The sequence below is a fragment of the Aspergillus foveolatus genome (genome assembly GCF_047715535.1).
Source record: "Aspergillus foveolatus strain CBS 279.81 unplaced genomic scaffold BDW70scaffold_60, whole genome shotgun sequence".
NCBI lineage: Eukaryota > Fungi > Ascomycota > Eurotiomycetes > Eurotiales > Aspergillaceae > Aspergillus > Aspergillus foveolatus.
This window is the reverse complement of record NW_027396124.1, coordinates 131,313-142,200: the sequence shown is the minus strand read 5'-3', so window position 1 is coordinate 142,200 and position 10,888 is coordinate 131,313. Positions and strand designations below refer to the sequence as shown.

Below are 10,888 nucleotides of genomic sequence, written 5' to 3'. Positions count from 1 at the left end.
GGAGCGGGGAATGTGTTGTAGAGGAGAAGCGTCAAAACAACCGGACGGCCCTGGTTGCCTGATACCGCTTTGGAAAAGAAAAACTCAGAATGAAGAGATCCGGAACCCAGGATCCTTTTTGGACATGCTACCAATTTGTGGCAGATACGCACTATATGATGATTCTCATGATGAAGCTTGTTTTCTTCTGATCCTAGCTCGATTGAGCGATAAGATAGGTAGCAAGCTACGGTAAGATATATACACCACATATGCAGTTCTGCCATTGTGGCCGAACGACGCCACAGGGGACCAGAAACAGTCACCTTTCGGAGCACTGGCAAGTTTTGGGTGTGCTCAGCCCATCCAAGGGTCCATGAATCTCGACCTTTAGGAGGTTTCTCTGCAAGTAACTCATCTAAAGATTGAATGCCCCTAAAGGCGTTGTCGGCAATACCACATACCATTAGCCAGTAAACAAAATTCCTTCCAAGAATTTTTTGCTCTCCAATCCAATTCTTAGGCCTATGTTCTGTTAGTAGTGATCAAATGTAGAGTAAGCATCCCTGCAAAAACCGTACAGAATGGGTTTCGTCGTCATAACGATGACCCTTTAGAAACTCTGGCCTGATGGTAGCCCAATATTTGACATTCTCTCCAGCGCCCCACTTCAAGTTCAAGAAGAGGTGCTATAGAGGCATTAAGTAGTTGGGTTAATAGAAAGAATTGGAAGCAATTTACATGATAATAAAGAGCCTCATCGGTGTCCTGGTAGGCGCTGGATTCAACAATAGCGCCTGCTCGGGCACCCGGAAGATGAAAATAGTGACAGGCCAAAGGCTTGTTGGAAACGACCGCGTTCATGCACATAATCATGCGTATCACTTGTGTAAAGATGTTGAATCAGAATACTAAGGTCTACCCCTGTCACAGGGTATTTCCCTCTACGTTTGGCGCTCAGTCCGTACTTTGTAGTAAGCTCATTCCTGATATACTGCCATCCAATTAGTAGATACCTTACAAGAAAGGGGTAATAGAGAACAAACGCTGTAAGCATCATCTTTGAGGTGCTTAGGTATTGCAATTCTTTTATTCTTTTCCATTCACTCATGAAACGAGTAAGATTCTGCAAGATAGATTGCTGACTTGGTAGGGGGCCCTCGCGAAGCGCAATATAACTCTCTGTAAAAAGCTTAAGACTTTGAATAGAGGGGCAAGATTCATTGGCGTCGAAGACTCTATCCCTAGTCTGATTCCTTGATAAAAGCCACCTGTTTCCTCACAATGCTTAGTATCATCTCTTAGAGGCTCAGACCAGATTCTTCTTACAGTTTCCACGTATTCATGGCGCGGTCATACACCTCATTGGTCGCTGGAGACCGTTTCTTGCTGCTGATAATATTTTACTTTGTCTCGACAATCTTTTGGTATTCTTCTGTGAATCCACGGGCTTCTGCAGCCTTTTTCAGACGTTCCAGCTTCGTTTCCATAGACCCAGTCATGATCACGTGATGAAAGGGGGATCGAGGAATATAGGACAACAAAAAGGGATGGATAGAAGAGTGAGAAGCCCTTTCTATTTATGTCAGAGATAAAGGAGTAATGATTGCGGCCTGTTTTGTGTAGCGTTCTGTAGCTCACCCTTCTCATCCCCACTCACCCTGGTGGGTGATACTCTCACCGAATTCTCACCCATCTCACCTATACTCACCCATGATTTAGCGCCTGCCACCCATAAAGCAGCGACATCCTCGGGGCTCATTTAGCTTCTGGCCACGTTTATCAGTGTGGCTTAGGTACGGCTGAGCGGACGGGAAGCCCTGTATTCCACACCCTATGGTCGTATGTACTAGGCTCTACTTATTCAAATCTTATATCGAGAAAGTCCACCGGGCGAGTAAAGTGAGTAGGACGACTGCACAATAGACAGGGTGAGATTCCCACTGCTGGCCCGCCAGCCTCATGTGCAATAGATATGGAGGCCGTATCGACCACCCAATTGGAAGGACATCATCACTTCCCAGGACGTTTCCAATAAGAAGCATCCTGTTCATACCTACTGGAAGCGACTATCCATCTTGTCCTCTTATCGCCTTTCGCAGAGCTTCATGCGCAAATTATCACCAACTTCGGCCTCGGCCGCGAGCTTCCCAAAATGCAGCTGTTAGCCGGACATGGCAGACCCAGGTAGAGGGCTCAGTTTCGCAAAGGTTAGGTGAGTACCTCGGAGCGGTTTGCAGAATCCAACGAGTTAATTGCTCCAAACAGACAGGGAAGGGCTTAACCTCTCTAGCGCAAGCTAACTCTGCCTATGTAGACCGAATACAGGCAGGGCTCGTTGCACTTTCCTCGCGTTGATAATGATGGTTGAATACGGTCAAGCGGACGGGAAGCTCTGTCTTTCTAACCCTGAGGCCGTATGTACTTGCTCCATCTTAAATACATCTCCTAACTTCAAACCCTAAGCCAGGCCTTAAACCCACTCGTAACTCAGGACCGGGATCTCAAACGGCTCCGCCGTACAGGTTGCATTGAAAAACGCATCATGCTCACAAATCAGCTGGAACTCCGTGCTTCCAGAATACGTAATCTGGCTCCCATTCGCACATGTCAGAGCATGTCCAGCGCCAAGGATATAGTCCATACGCCCGGTCGAAATATCCTCATTTGAAGTCCCGTAGAACGAGACAATGCGTCCCTGGCCACGGTCCGCGTAGCCACAGTTACTCGGGCCATTACCAATGTCATGCACCCGAAACCCGATGTACTGGTCGGCGCAGGATAGACCGTCCGCGAACTCAAAGGCCAGGGTCTGCGGGGGCCCGTAACCCCACGGCTGATAGTTTGGCATGCCCGTGTAGCACACGTTGACCCAGCTGCCGCCCTGCGCGGTACAGGCGGCCTCTCCGCCCTCTGGGGAGCACCAGCCGCGGCCACAGAGACAGCCTTTCGTGTTGATGTCGGCTTCATTGTGGATGCAGTCGAGGCTGTGAGAGCCATTGTACCAGTTGAAGCTGATGACATCCCAGGTTGGAAGGGGGCACCCGTCGGGTGGAGTGATGGAGGAAGAGACAGCTGTGGTGAGGGAGAGAATCCCTGCGGCAAGAGCGAGGATGGCCATTATGGTTCTGTAGAAGGAGATATTCTTGTTGGGAAAGTCTGTTGTTCTGCTACAGTATAAGCAAGGGGGGAGAGACTTGCAAGAGCCTGTTCTTATAGTACGTCTAGTTCTTAGCACGAAAAATAAGGCTAGCCTATTAGTCACTTCAATGCAAGTGAGCATTTAGTTAAGCTTGATGAGACAATGCTGGCCTATCGCACTTCGTTGGTGTCCGAATTGTCTCGGCGAATTCCGTCGGGCTATCGCCGAAGTTTCACTGGATTTGAAACCTGAGGCTCATCGACCACAGAACTGAATTCATATGGTTAGTCTAGAACAGGGGTTTGGATGCGATCGAACCCCTACTGGGCCAACGCACAAAACAAGTCTCTTCTGCAAGATTACAGTGCAGTAGCAGCCAGTGGCTTCTCGAGTGCCATTGGATAACATTGACTGGTTGTCGTCCATTGTTTCTCCACAGCTAAAGAAATTTTTGGCAAGCAGAGTTCTCTGGTGGCGAGTTGACGAGCTATAAATGCTAGTCAACTGTGTTATTTCCGCACGTTGAATTGTTATGTCCCAGAACGCGCTTAATAGGAGCCTTGTAATAAATTCTAGAACTAGCATTGGCTCAAGCACGAGTACGTGAGTATCATATAGTATTCCGTATCAAGGCATCGTGCCACCCCGGCGTGGCCTTCTCTGTTGAGACATCCAGTATATATTAAATCCCTGTCGGCCGTCAGCAATAGGTCTTACAATAAATATAAGATAAAACACGGACTTACTGGTGTTGCACGATTAACAAGTGCATAATAGAGGAGAATTGAACTCCCTGGCGACTCTAGTTTATTGTTGATCTCCTTGGCTGCCCTTTTGAATATCTGCACTGGAAATAAGCCCTACCTTCAATCCTCCCATGCCCCCTTTAATAGAGCAATAAACCCAATATTTCGGGAAGATTGGAACCGTTGATAGGTTCGCGGCATTAAGCCCTCACATGTCACCGGCGTCCTCCTGGACATCATCATTGTCTACGAGAGAACGGCCTTCTTTGGTACGTATTCCACCGCTCAATCTACGGGATTAATCGTGGATACCTACCTTACAGATTCTCGGAAGGCTTGTTGTATACAAAGTTGGGAGATAGTCAGGAGGGATGGTTTGCGTAGTATCATGATTTGAAATACGTGCATCTGAGTGTCAGCAAGCGAGGCAGGGCTGATATTGCCTTTGCGCAGATGTTGGGAGTAGATCTGGACGAGAGGCTCATGATGGAGTCAAGACAGGGGTATCAAGATGTTGTGGGGTCATTGAAGTGCTGGGTCCCTGGGCAGATTGCGAAGAGGTATCCATGGCTAGGTAATGGGAAAGAGGATGGAAGAGACAAGAAGCTATGGATGTTTCAGCAAATAATAACAAGCCGCTCTTCAACCACAATAAGCTCCCAATTGGCGGGCGTCTTGCTGACTCTCCTTATCCACATGCAAGATTGTCGAGCTTGGAGCTCATTTCAATGCTTCACAGGTATGGGTGCCCTCGCTTGGTGCTCTATAATACAGAAACATCCGGCGGTACCTGTGATCTTCCGCGATGAGACCTCTGCCGTCGTGGCCTACGTATGTCCCTGCTACCACGCGCATAAATAAGCCAAGCTACAGCTACTTGTTTTCTGCACAGAGCCAGGGACTGCCAGTGAATGCTTTATCTTCTGACAAGGAATTCTTAGTATGGAGACAACTCCCTGCCGCATTTGACCTATATTTTACTCTGAGTCTGCTTGGTGACTAAGAAGTACTCTAGGATAACAAGTCAGTAGTACATTTAGGGTTCGGGTCAGGAGATCGAAGCCCGTCGACGCGGCGCACCTGGTTCGACAGCTACATTCGAGTGCTCCAAGTCCAAGTCGCAATTGTCCCGCGAAGGGATAGCTTTTTGTATTGGATGAACAAAGAAAGTCGTCATAGCCAGTGAAAGCCTGATACTAATTCCTCCCAACCTCCACATCCACTGTCTCAGTGACCATAATCTCCCTCGGACTCCCATTCCCCCTATTCCCAAAACTTCGATCCCCATATCCATTCCAGAGAACCTCCTGACTCGGACTCCTCCCAACCCCAATATCAACCGTGTTATCATAGACCCCGCTCCCATGGAACACCTTTGGCTGCTTGGTCGCTGACTTGGAAAGCGAGTCTAGCCCGATTCCCTTTGACCCCGAGCCCGTATTTGGGTACGAATTGCTTTTGCCGCGTGTCGAGCGGTGTTCCTTTAAGAAACCGAATATGGCTCGCAGCGCGGGCAGGGAGAGGGCGATGATCGCGGCGCTGATCTCGGCGCAGGTCCAGGCAACCACGGGCGAGAAGTACCAGGTTGCGTCGTCTTCGTGCTGGACGGAGACGATCATGGATACCATGCGGAGGATCGAGGTTCTAGTACGGTGTTAGCATGTTTAGACTGGCGGTTTAGATCGTTTGGAAGGAAATGCCACGTACACGACGGCGCTGGACGTGATAGTTAGCGATCGCGCAATCTGGTTGTTCACCTCCGATTACTGTGAGGTTAGGGAAAGAGAGACTTACAAGACCCCAAAACACAATATTCCCAACAGCGCCAATTTCCTCGCCGTCTTCGCCTGGAGCCCCATGACAATCTGCACCGGAAGCAGCAAGATCAACGAGTCACATACGATTGTCAGAGCGCCCGTAGATATAAATACCACGGCGGAACCCATGCACTTCTTGTCGGTAATAGAATTATCCCACAGCGCCTCAAGTGGGATGCATTGCAGCGCAATGATCAAGCTCTGCGCGACCCAGACGGCCGTCACAAACGCAAACGACAGCCGCAGGTACAGGATGAATCGCGGCATAGGGTTCAGTCGCGCGTAGAAGGTCAGCCCGGAGACGCGGCAGAGCCAAAGGTTGAACATGTACACCATTTGTGTTGTGACGAGCCACTTGTACATGCGCACCAGGGTTTCTGGGGTCTTCAAGAGCGCGACAAGGTGCCGGCCAGATCCGTAGCGGAGGATCTGGGAGCAGAGGGCCATTGTTGCCCAGCTGACTAGCTACCGTCACATTATCATTAGCAAGAAGATCCAGCATGAGAGGGGGTCCCGAGAGTATGGTTCAGGCGTACCTGCGCAAGCACGATAAATAGGTCATCCCAGCCTAGCCCGCGAACCAGGACTCGTCGCGCATAAAGCCGGACGATAACGACCACCGCTGACAGGGCTGTGACGACCACGATTCCGATCAGGGCGGGCTGGCTGCGGTCTTCTGCCAGGTAGGCAGCAGAGGGCTCTGAAGCCATGGCATGAATTGAGACGGGCTTGGAAGAATTGTCGGTTCATTAAAGAGGTGCTCAGTAAAAGGTAGATAAGTTTCACTGCCAGAATAATAATAGCAATTGAGGATCCGCCAAATGGCAGGCTGGCCCTCTGGAGGCAAACAGTGACCTGTCAAACAATGCCTGCCGTGTTCTCTTGTGGATAGCGCGGCTAGCCAATGCAGGTTGACCCTTGCCATGCCCTCCCGAGTTAGGAGCGCCGGGCAAGATACCAACCTCGGGTTTTACAATGGTCTACGGAGTACGTCAGTCGTGTATGGAGTATCTTCGGCTCTAGCTTGCAAAGCACACTGGCAGTGGGCAGTGCCGCAAAAGGTACGTTAGACTAATAAATTTGGGGCGGACAGAGATAAAGAATACTGGGCTCCCCAGCTGACTAGTACTTCCGCGGGACTTTACTAGTTTCAGCCTCTGCTTTTGTGGGCAAGCAATCTCATTCCTTGCTGACGAATGTCTCTGCAGTTTCCGCTCATGCGGGAGAATGGGGTGGAGATAGGGAGCAATTAAGCCCACGAGCTTGCTAGGATTGGAACAGAAAGGGTACTGGGGGCATTCATTTATCTTCTAAAAATGCATGCCGCTTCAGGAAAGTGGCCTATCAGAGATCTTGTCCTAAGTCCGCAGTAGTTAGAGATGGCGCCCTTTCCAGGCGCGGTCTCGACCAATGCTACCCACGGCTTAGTCGTTTATAGCGGGTGCCGAGGAGCTGCTGTTTCTTCTTATCCAGAGCCCTGGGAAGCTGAGCAGGATCAATAGGCAAAGGCTTGGCTGAAAGCTGAGATCTAGTGAGAAGAAATGCAATGAATGATATCCAATTGACGGTAACATGTCGTCGTGCTATCTGATATCTCTTAACCTGCCAATCCATGGAATTCCATTCTGCATTCAGTGGCCACTAAGTGGCCACTAGCCCGGCCCCCCTTTGGGAGAAGCTAGGGCCAACGCCGTTTCCTGTCACCGCGCGGGGCCCCCACTCAGCGTGCACAAGTCTGGCCCGATTAAGAGGCGGCCCGTTTCAATTTGATGCATCCACGAGCTAGCATGCACGGGCCTGCAACCCGGCTGGCTTTACACAGGCTACTGGTTGGAGGCAGCTTGCAGAAAGTACGCAGGATGGACCGGCGCTCCACGCGGGAAGGGCCGCTGTCATATTGTGTCCGTGGTGGTTGGAGTGAGAGATGTCTCTCCTCGTTATCCACGCCGTTGACTTGTCACTTAATGTCTCTGTTACACTGTTCTTCAAACAGACTCTAGAGCAGAGTACCTTGAAAGTCCGGACACGTCACGATGAGTTCTCCATCGAAAGTGATGGATCTCAATCCGGCCAATATGCATCAAATCGCCTCATTTTTGGATATAAACCGCGTTGCACTGTTTCTGATCGCTGCTGTCATCGTGCGTGTGCTCTATCGCCGGTACTCGTCGCCTATTCGTGACGTCCCCGGCCCCTTCTGGGCTTCGTTTTCGAGTCTTTGGAAAGTGTATCACGTCGTCAAAGGGCATACGGAACAGCAGATCATCAAGCTGCACAAGGAACATGGTATTGCCCCTCCAATTCTATTGCGTTGAAGGCAAGGAGGACAACGATAACGTCTGACACAATAGGCGACTTTGTCCGCATCGCCGAAAATGAAATCAGTGTTGCCCACCCCGACGCTGTCAAGCAGCTCCTCCACGCCAACCTGGCCAAGGTAAGTACGCCAGCGTGATGGAAAAGCTCCCTTTGCGATCTAAAAGCGACGCTCTGATACAACAGAGTCAATAGGGCACGTTCTACTCCGTCTTCTCTCTCCCCGACTACCGCTATGTCAATCAGATGTCCGAGTTGGACCCGACCCGACATATCCAGAAAACACGCAATCTCTCCGCCGGCTTCTCCTTATCAAATATCACAAAGACAGAACCATACATCGACAGATGCCTGCAGGTCCTTAGCAAACAGCTAGACGGGTTTGCGGCCTCTGGCGCCCCAGTGCACTTCCAAGACTGGTTCAGTTTCTTCGCGTTCGATGTCCTCGGCGAGGTAACCTTCAGCAAGTCCTTTGGGTTCCTGGAAGAAGGGATAGATATCCGCAATGCAATTGCGAATACCGGTTCTCTTGTTTACTATATCTCTGTTATGGGGAACTATGTCTGGTTTCATAACCTGACGCTCGGAAACCCGCTTGTTAGCCGGTTAGGTCTCCAACCGAACTCTCATATCTTTGATACATGTCTCCTGGCCATCCACAGCCGCAAGAATAATCCGGAGCTCCGACATGACATGATGCAGCGCTGGCTGGACATGCGGGCGTCTCACCCGGAACGAATGTCTGAGGAGGATATCTTCGGGGCTGCCGTCGCTAATGTCGGAGCGGGCGCGGAGACGATTAGTTCGACGGCGCAGGCGGTTATCTACTACCTATTGAAAAGCCCACAGTACCTGGCCATGGTCAGAAAAGAGCTTGATGAGGCCCAGGCGAAGGGGGAACTCTCGGGTGTTATTCAGTATGGTGAGGCGGCGAAGTTGCCATTTTTGCAGGCTTGTGTGAGTCACCTACTTCCGGTCTGGGTTTTTACTCGTGTCTTATAGCTACTGTTCTTTATACTGTATATGATGCTAATATGTCTGGCGCGGTGGCTAGTTGAAAGAAGCATACCGCTTCCACTCCGGCGTTTGCCACAACCTGCCTCGAATCTCACCCAAGGGGGGCATGACGATTGCAGGGCGATACTTCCCTGAAGGTGTAAGGCTCTAAGCCCCTCAATACACCTTCATTACTCTTTATACTGAAATTAACTGAAAATGCAGGTCATTCTAAGCGTCCATCCCTGGGTAATACACCGCAACGCCGACATTTTCGGCGCTGACTGCGATACCTACAACCCCACCCGCTGGCTTCAAGGCGACACTAAGAGGATGGACTATTTCTTGATCCACGTACGTTCCCCCTTCAATTCTCCCTCATTCACCTCATAACGTACTGATGGATACAGTGGGGTGCCGGCTACAACCAATGCCCCGGCCGGAACCTGGCGCAATTCGAGCTCTCCAAGGTCCTTGCAACTGTGCTGCGAGATTACGATATAGAACTCATGAATCCGAAGAGCGAGTGGCGCTTCGAGAGTCGGTTTCTGGCGGTGCCGTATGGGTGGCCGTGCCGAATTCAGAGGAGGAAGCGGGGGATGGTGCAGGTAGCTGCATAGGGTCTTATTTCGGCGCTCAGGATGGGTGGCAGTGTCTGACAGCGAATTGTGACGTTGCGAGTACTAATCTATAAATCTGAATAGATCACCCTGTTCTGCTTCAGCTTGTTATTGCCTGACCCAGATTGCGAATGGGCCCACAAGTTTCAGCGGCCTCGTGCCAAAGTGTGTCCCAACTGGCGCCGGTTGCCGCTACATAATTAACTGCCGCGGACTGTGGTTAAAATCCATCATAAAGGGTTGGTATGTTGATTCAGAGCCCGTCTCTTTTAGCTCGTAAGGCATGTAGTGAGCTGGAGAGATTCTTCGTGTCGCACTTAAAACGCAGTTGTTTCAGACCCGTACTATGTTCTGTCAACTCCTCGCGCTAGATCTGCATTTACAGCTATCTGCTTGGAAGCTAGGTCTCAGTAACGACCTAAAAGCCCACCGGTGCCAGAAATGGGGGTTGCGTAGCTCGCCACAGCCACCGTTGTTGCAAAACGGAGAACTGCACTCCAATCCTGCTCCATAGACCAAAGCGATCATTATCGCCACTGTCTGAATTTTTGGCATAGTGCCCTCGCGCTTGGTGACAAAGTGAGAGAGTGGGTTCTGAGGAGTATCAATATTTTCTTCCCTGAGTTCCACAGTCGCAAGGAAAATACGATGTGCGATTTACGTGGGAACGAAGGGCCCTTTAAACCAGACCTTGATGCCACGTATACAGTAATACGGCGGATAAGAGTCGACTTCTGGTGATTAACTCGAGCTTACATTTACAAACATAAGATGCGCTAGAGTAGTCATAGCACCTGGTCAGTTGCGTGAGGAAGGGACAGGTGTGGAACTGCATATCTAAGCGTTCCCTCTGGAAACATGTGAAAAACTATCCTACATTGTGACTGTTGGGCCAGTGGGTTGGAGAGGAGGCGCTCGACTATAGTGGCGACACACAATATATAACTGACCATGGCGCCATTCATCTGCTTCAAGGAAACAAAGGAGGATGCCGTCTCTTCCATCTTGCTGCGAGCAGGGCCGCTTTGCATCACTTAGACCACGTCCTTATCATTCATTTAGGGTTTCAACAAACACCGTCCGTTCCTTCTGCTCATACTCTTCGCTTCCAGAGTGGATGCATTTGACGTCTTGATGTCTTCCAAAGACGATGCAAATTAACCCCTTGAAAGGCGAAGTTGGACCCGTTCATCGGGGTACCTGGGTGGCGAACTGGCTCTCTGAATCAGCGCTGCCAGGGTACAGACATGCATTTAGTCTTTCAAGACACCA

General features: G+C 50.3%; 3 protein-coding genes across 3 annotated transcripts; 1 reads left to right on the top strand and 2 right to left on the bottom strand.

Annotated features, from left to right (window-relative positions):
* Positions 1-1,807: 1,807 nt before the first annotated feature.
* Positions 1,808-3,151, bottom strand: BDW70DRAFT_142502 (uncharacterized protein). Its single transcript, XM_073737937.1, has 2 exons — positions 2,203-3,151; positions 1,808-2,125 (listed from the first exon to the last, which is right to left on the bottom strand). Exon 1 carries the CDS (start codon positions 3,098-3,100, stop codon positions 2,453-2,455), a length of 648 nt encoding a protein of 215 aa, XP_073592847.1. The 5' UTR covers positions 3,101-3,151; the 3' UTR covers positions 1,808-2,125; positions 2,203-2,452.
* A 1,912-nt stretch (positions 3,152-5,063) lies between these two features.
* On the bottom strand, positions 5,064-6,394 carry BDW70DRAFT_170873 (uncharacterized protein; the record flags this gene model as incomplete). Its single annotated transcript, XM_073743050.1, has 4 exons — positions 5,064-5,511; positions 5,662-5,732; positions 5,769-6,149; positions 6,221-6,394. The coding sequence occupies 4 exons, from the start codon at positions 6,392-6,394 to the stop codon at positions 5,064-5,066; spliced, it is 1,074 nt and encodes a 357-aa protein (XP_073592846.1).
* Positions 6,395-7,717: 1,323 nt separating this feature from the next.
* On the top strand, positions 7,718-9,616 carry BDW70DRAFT_170872 (cytochrome P450; the record flags this gene model as incomplete). Its single annotated transcript, XM_073743049.1, has 6 exons — positions 7,718-7,994; positions 8,036-8,121; positions 8,196-8,957; positions 9,055-9,156; positions 9,222-9,350; positions 9,407-9,616. 6 exons carry the CDS (start codon positions 7,718-7,720, stop codon positions 9,614-9,616), a joined length of 1,566 nt encoding a protein of 521 aa, XP_073592845.1.
* Between the last annotated feature and the right edge of the window lie 1,272 nt (positions 9,617-10,888).

Coding starts and splice junctions, on each gene's coding strand:
- BDW70DRAFT_142502 (XM_073737937.1), bottom strand. CDS start 3,100: ATGGCCATCCTCGCTCTTGCCGCAGGGATTCTCTCCCTCACCACAGCT.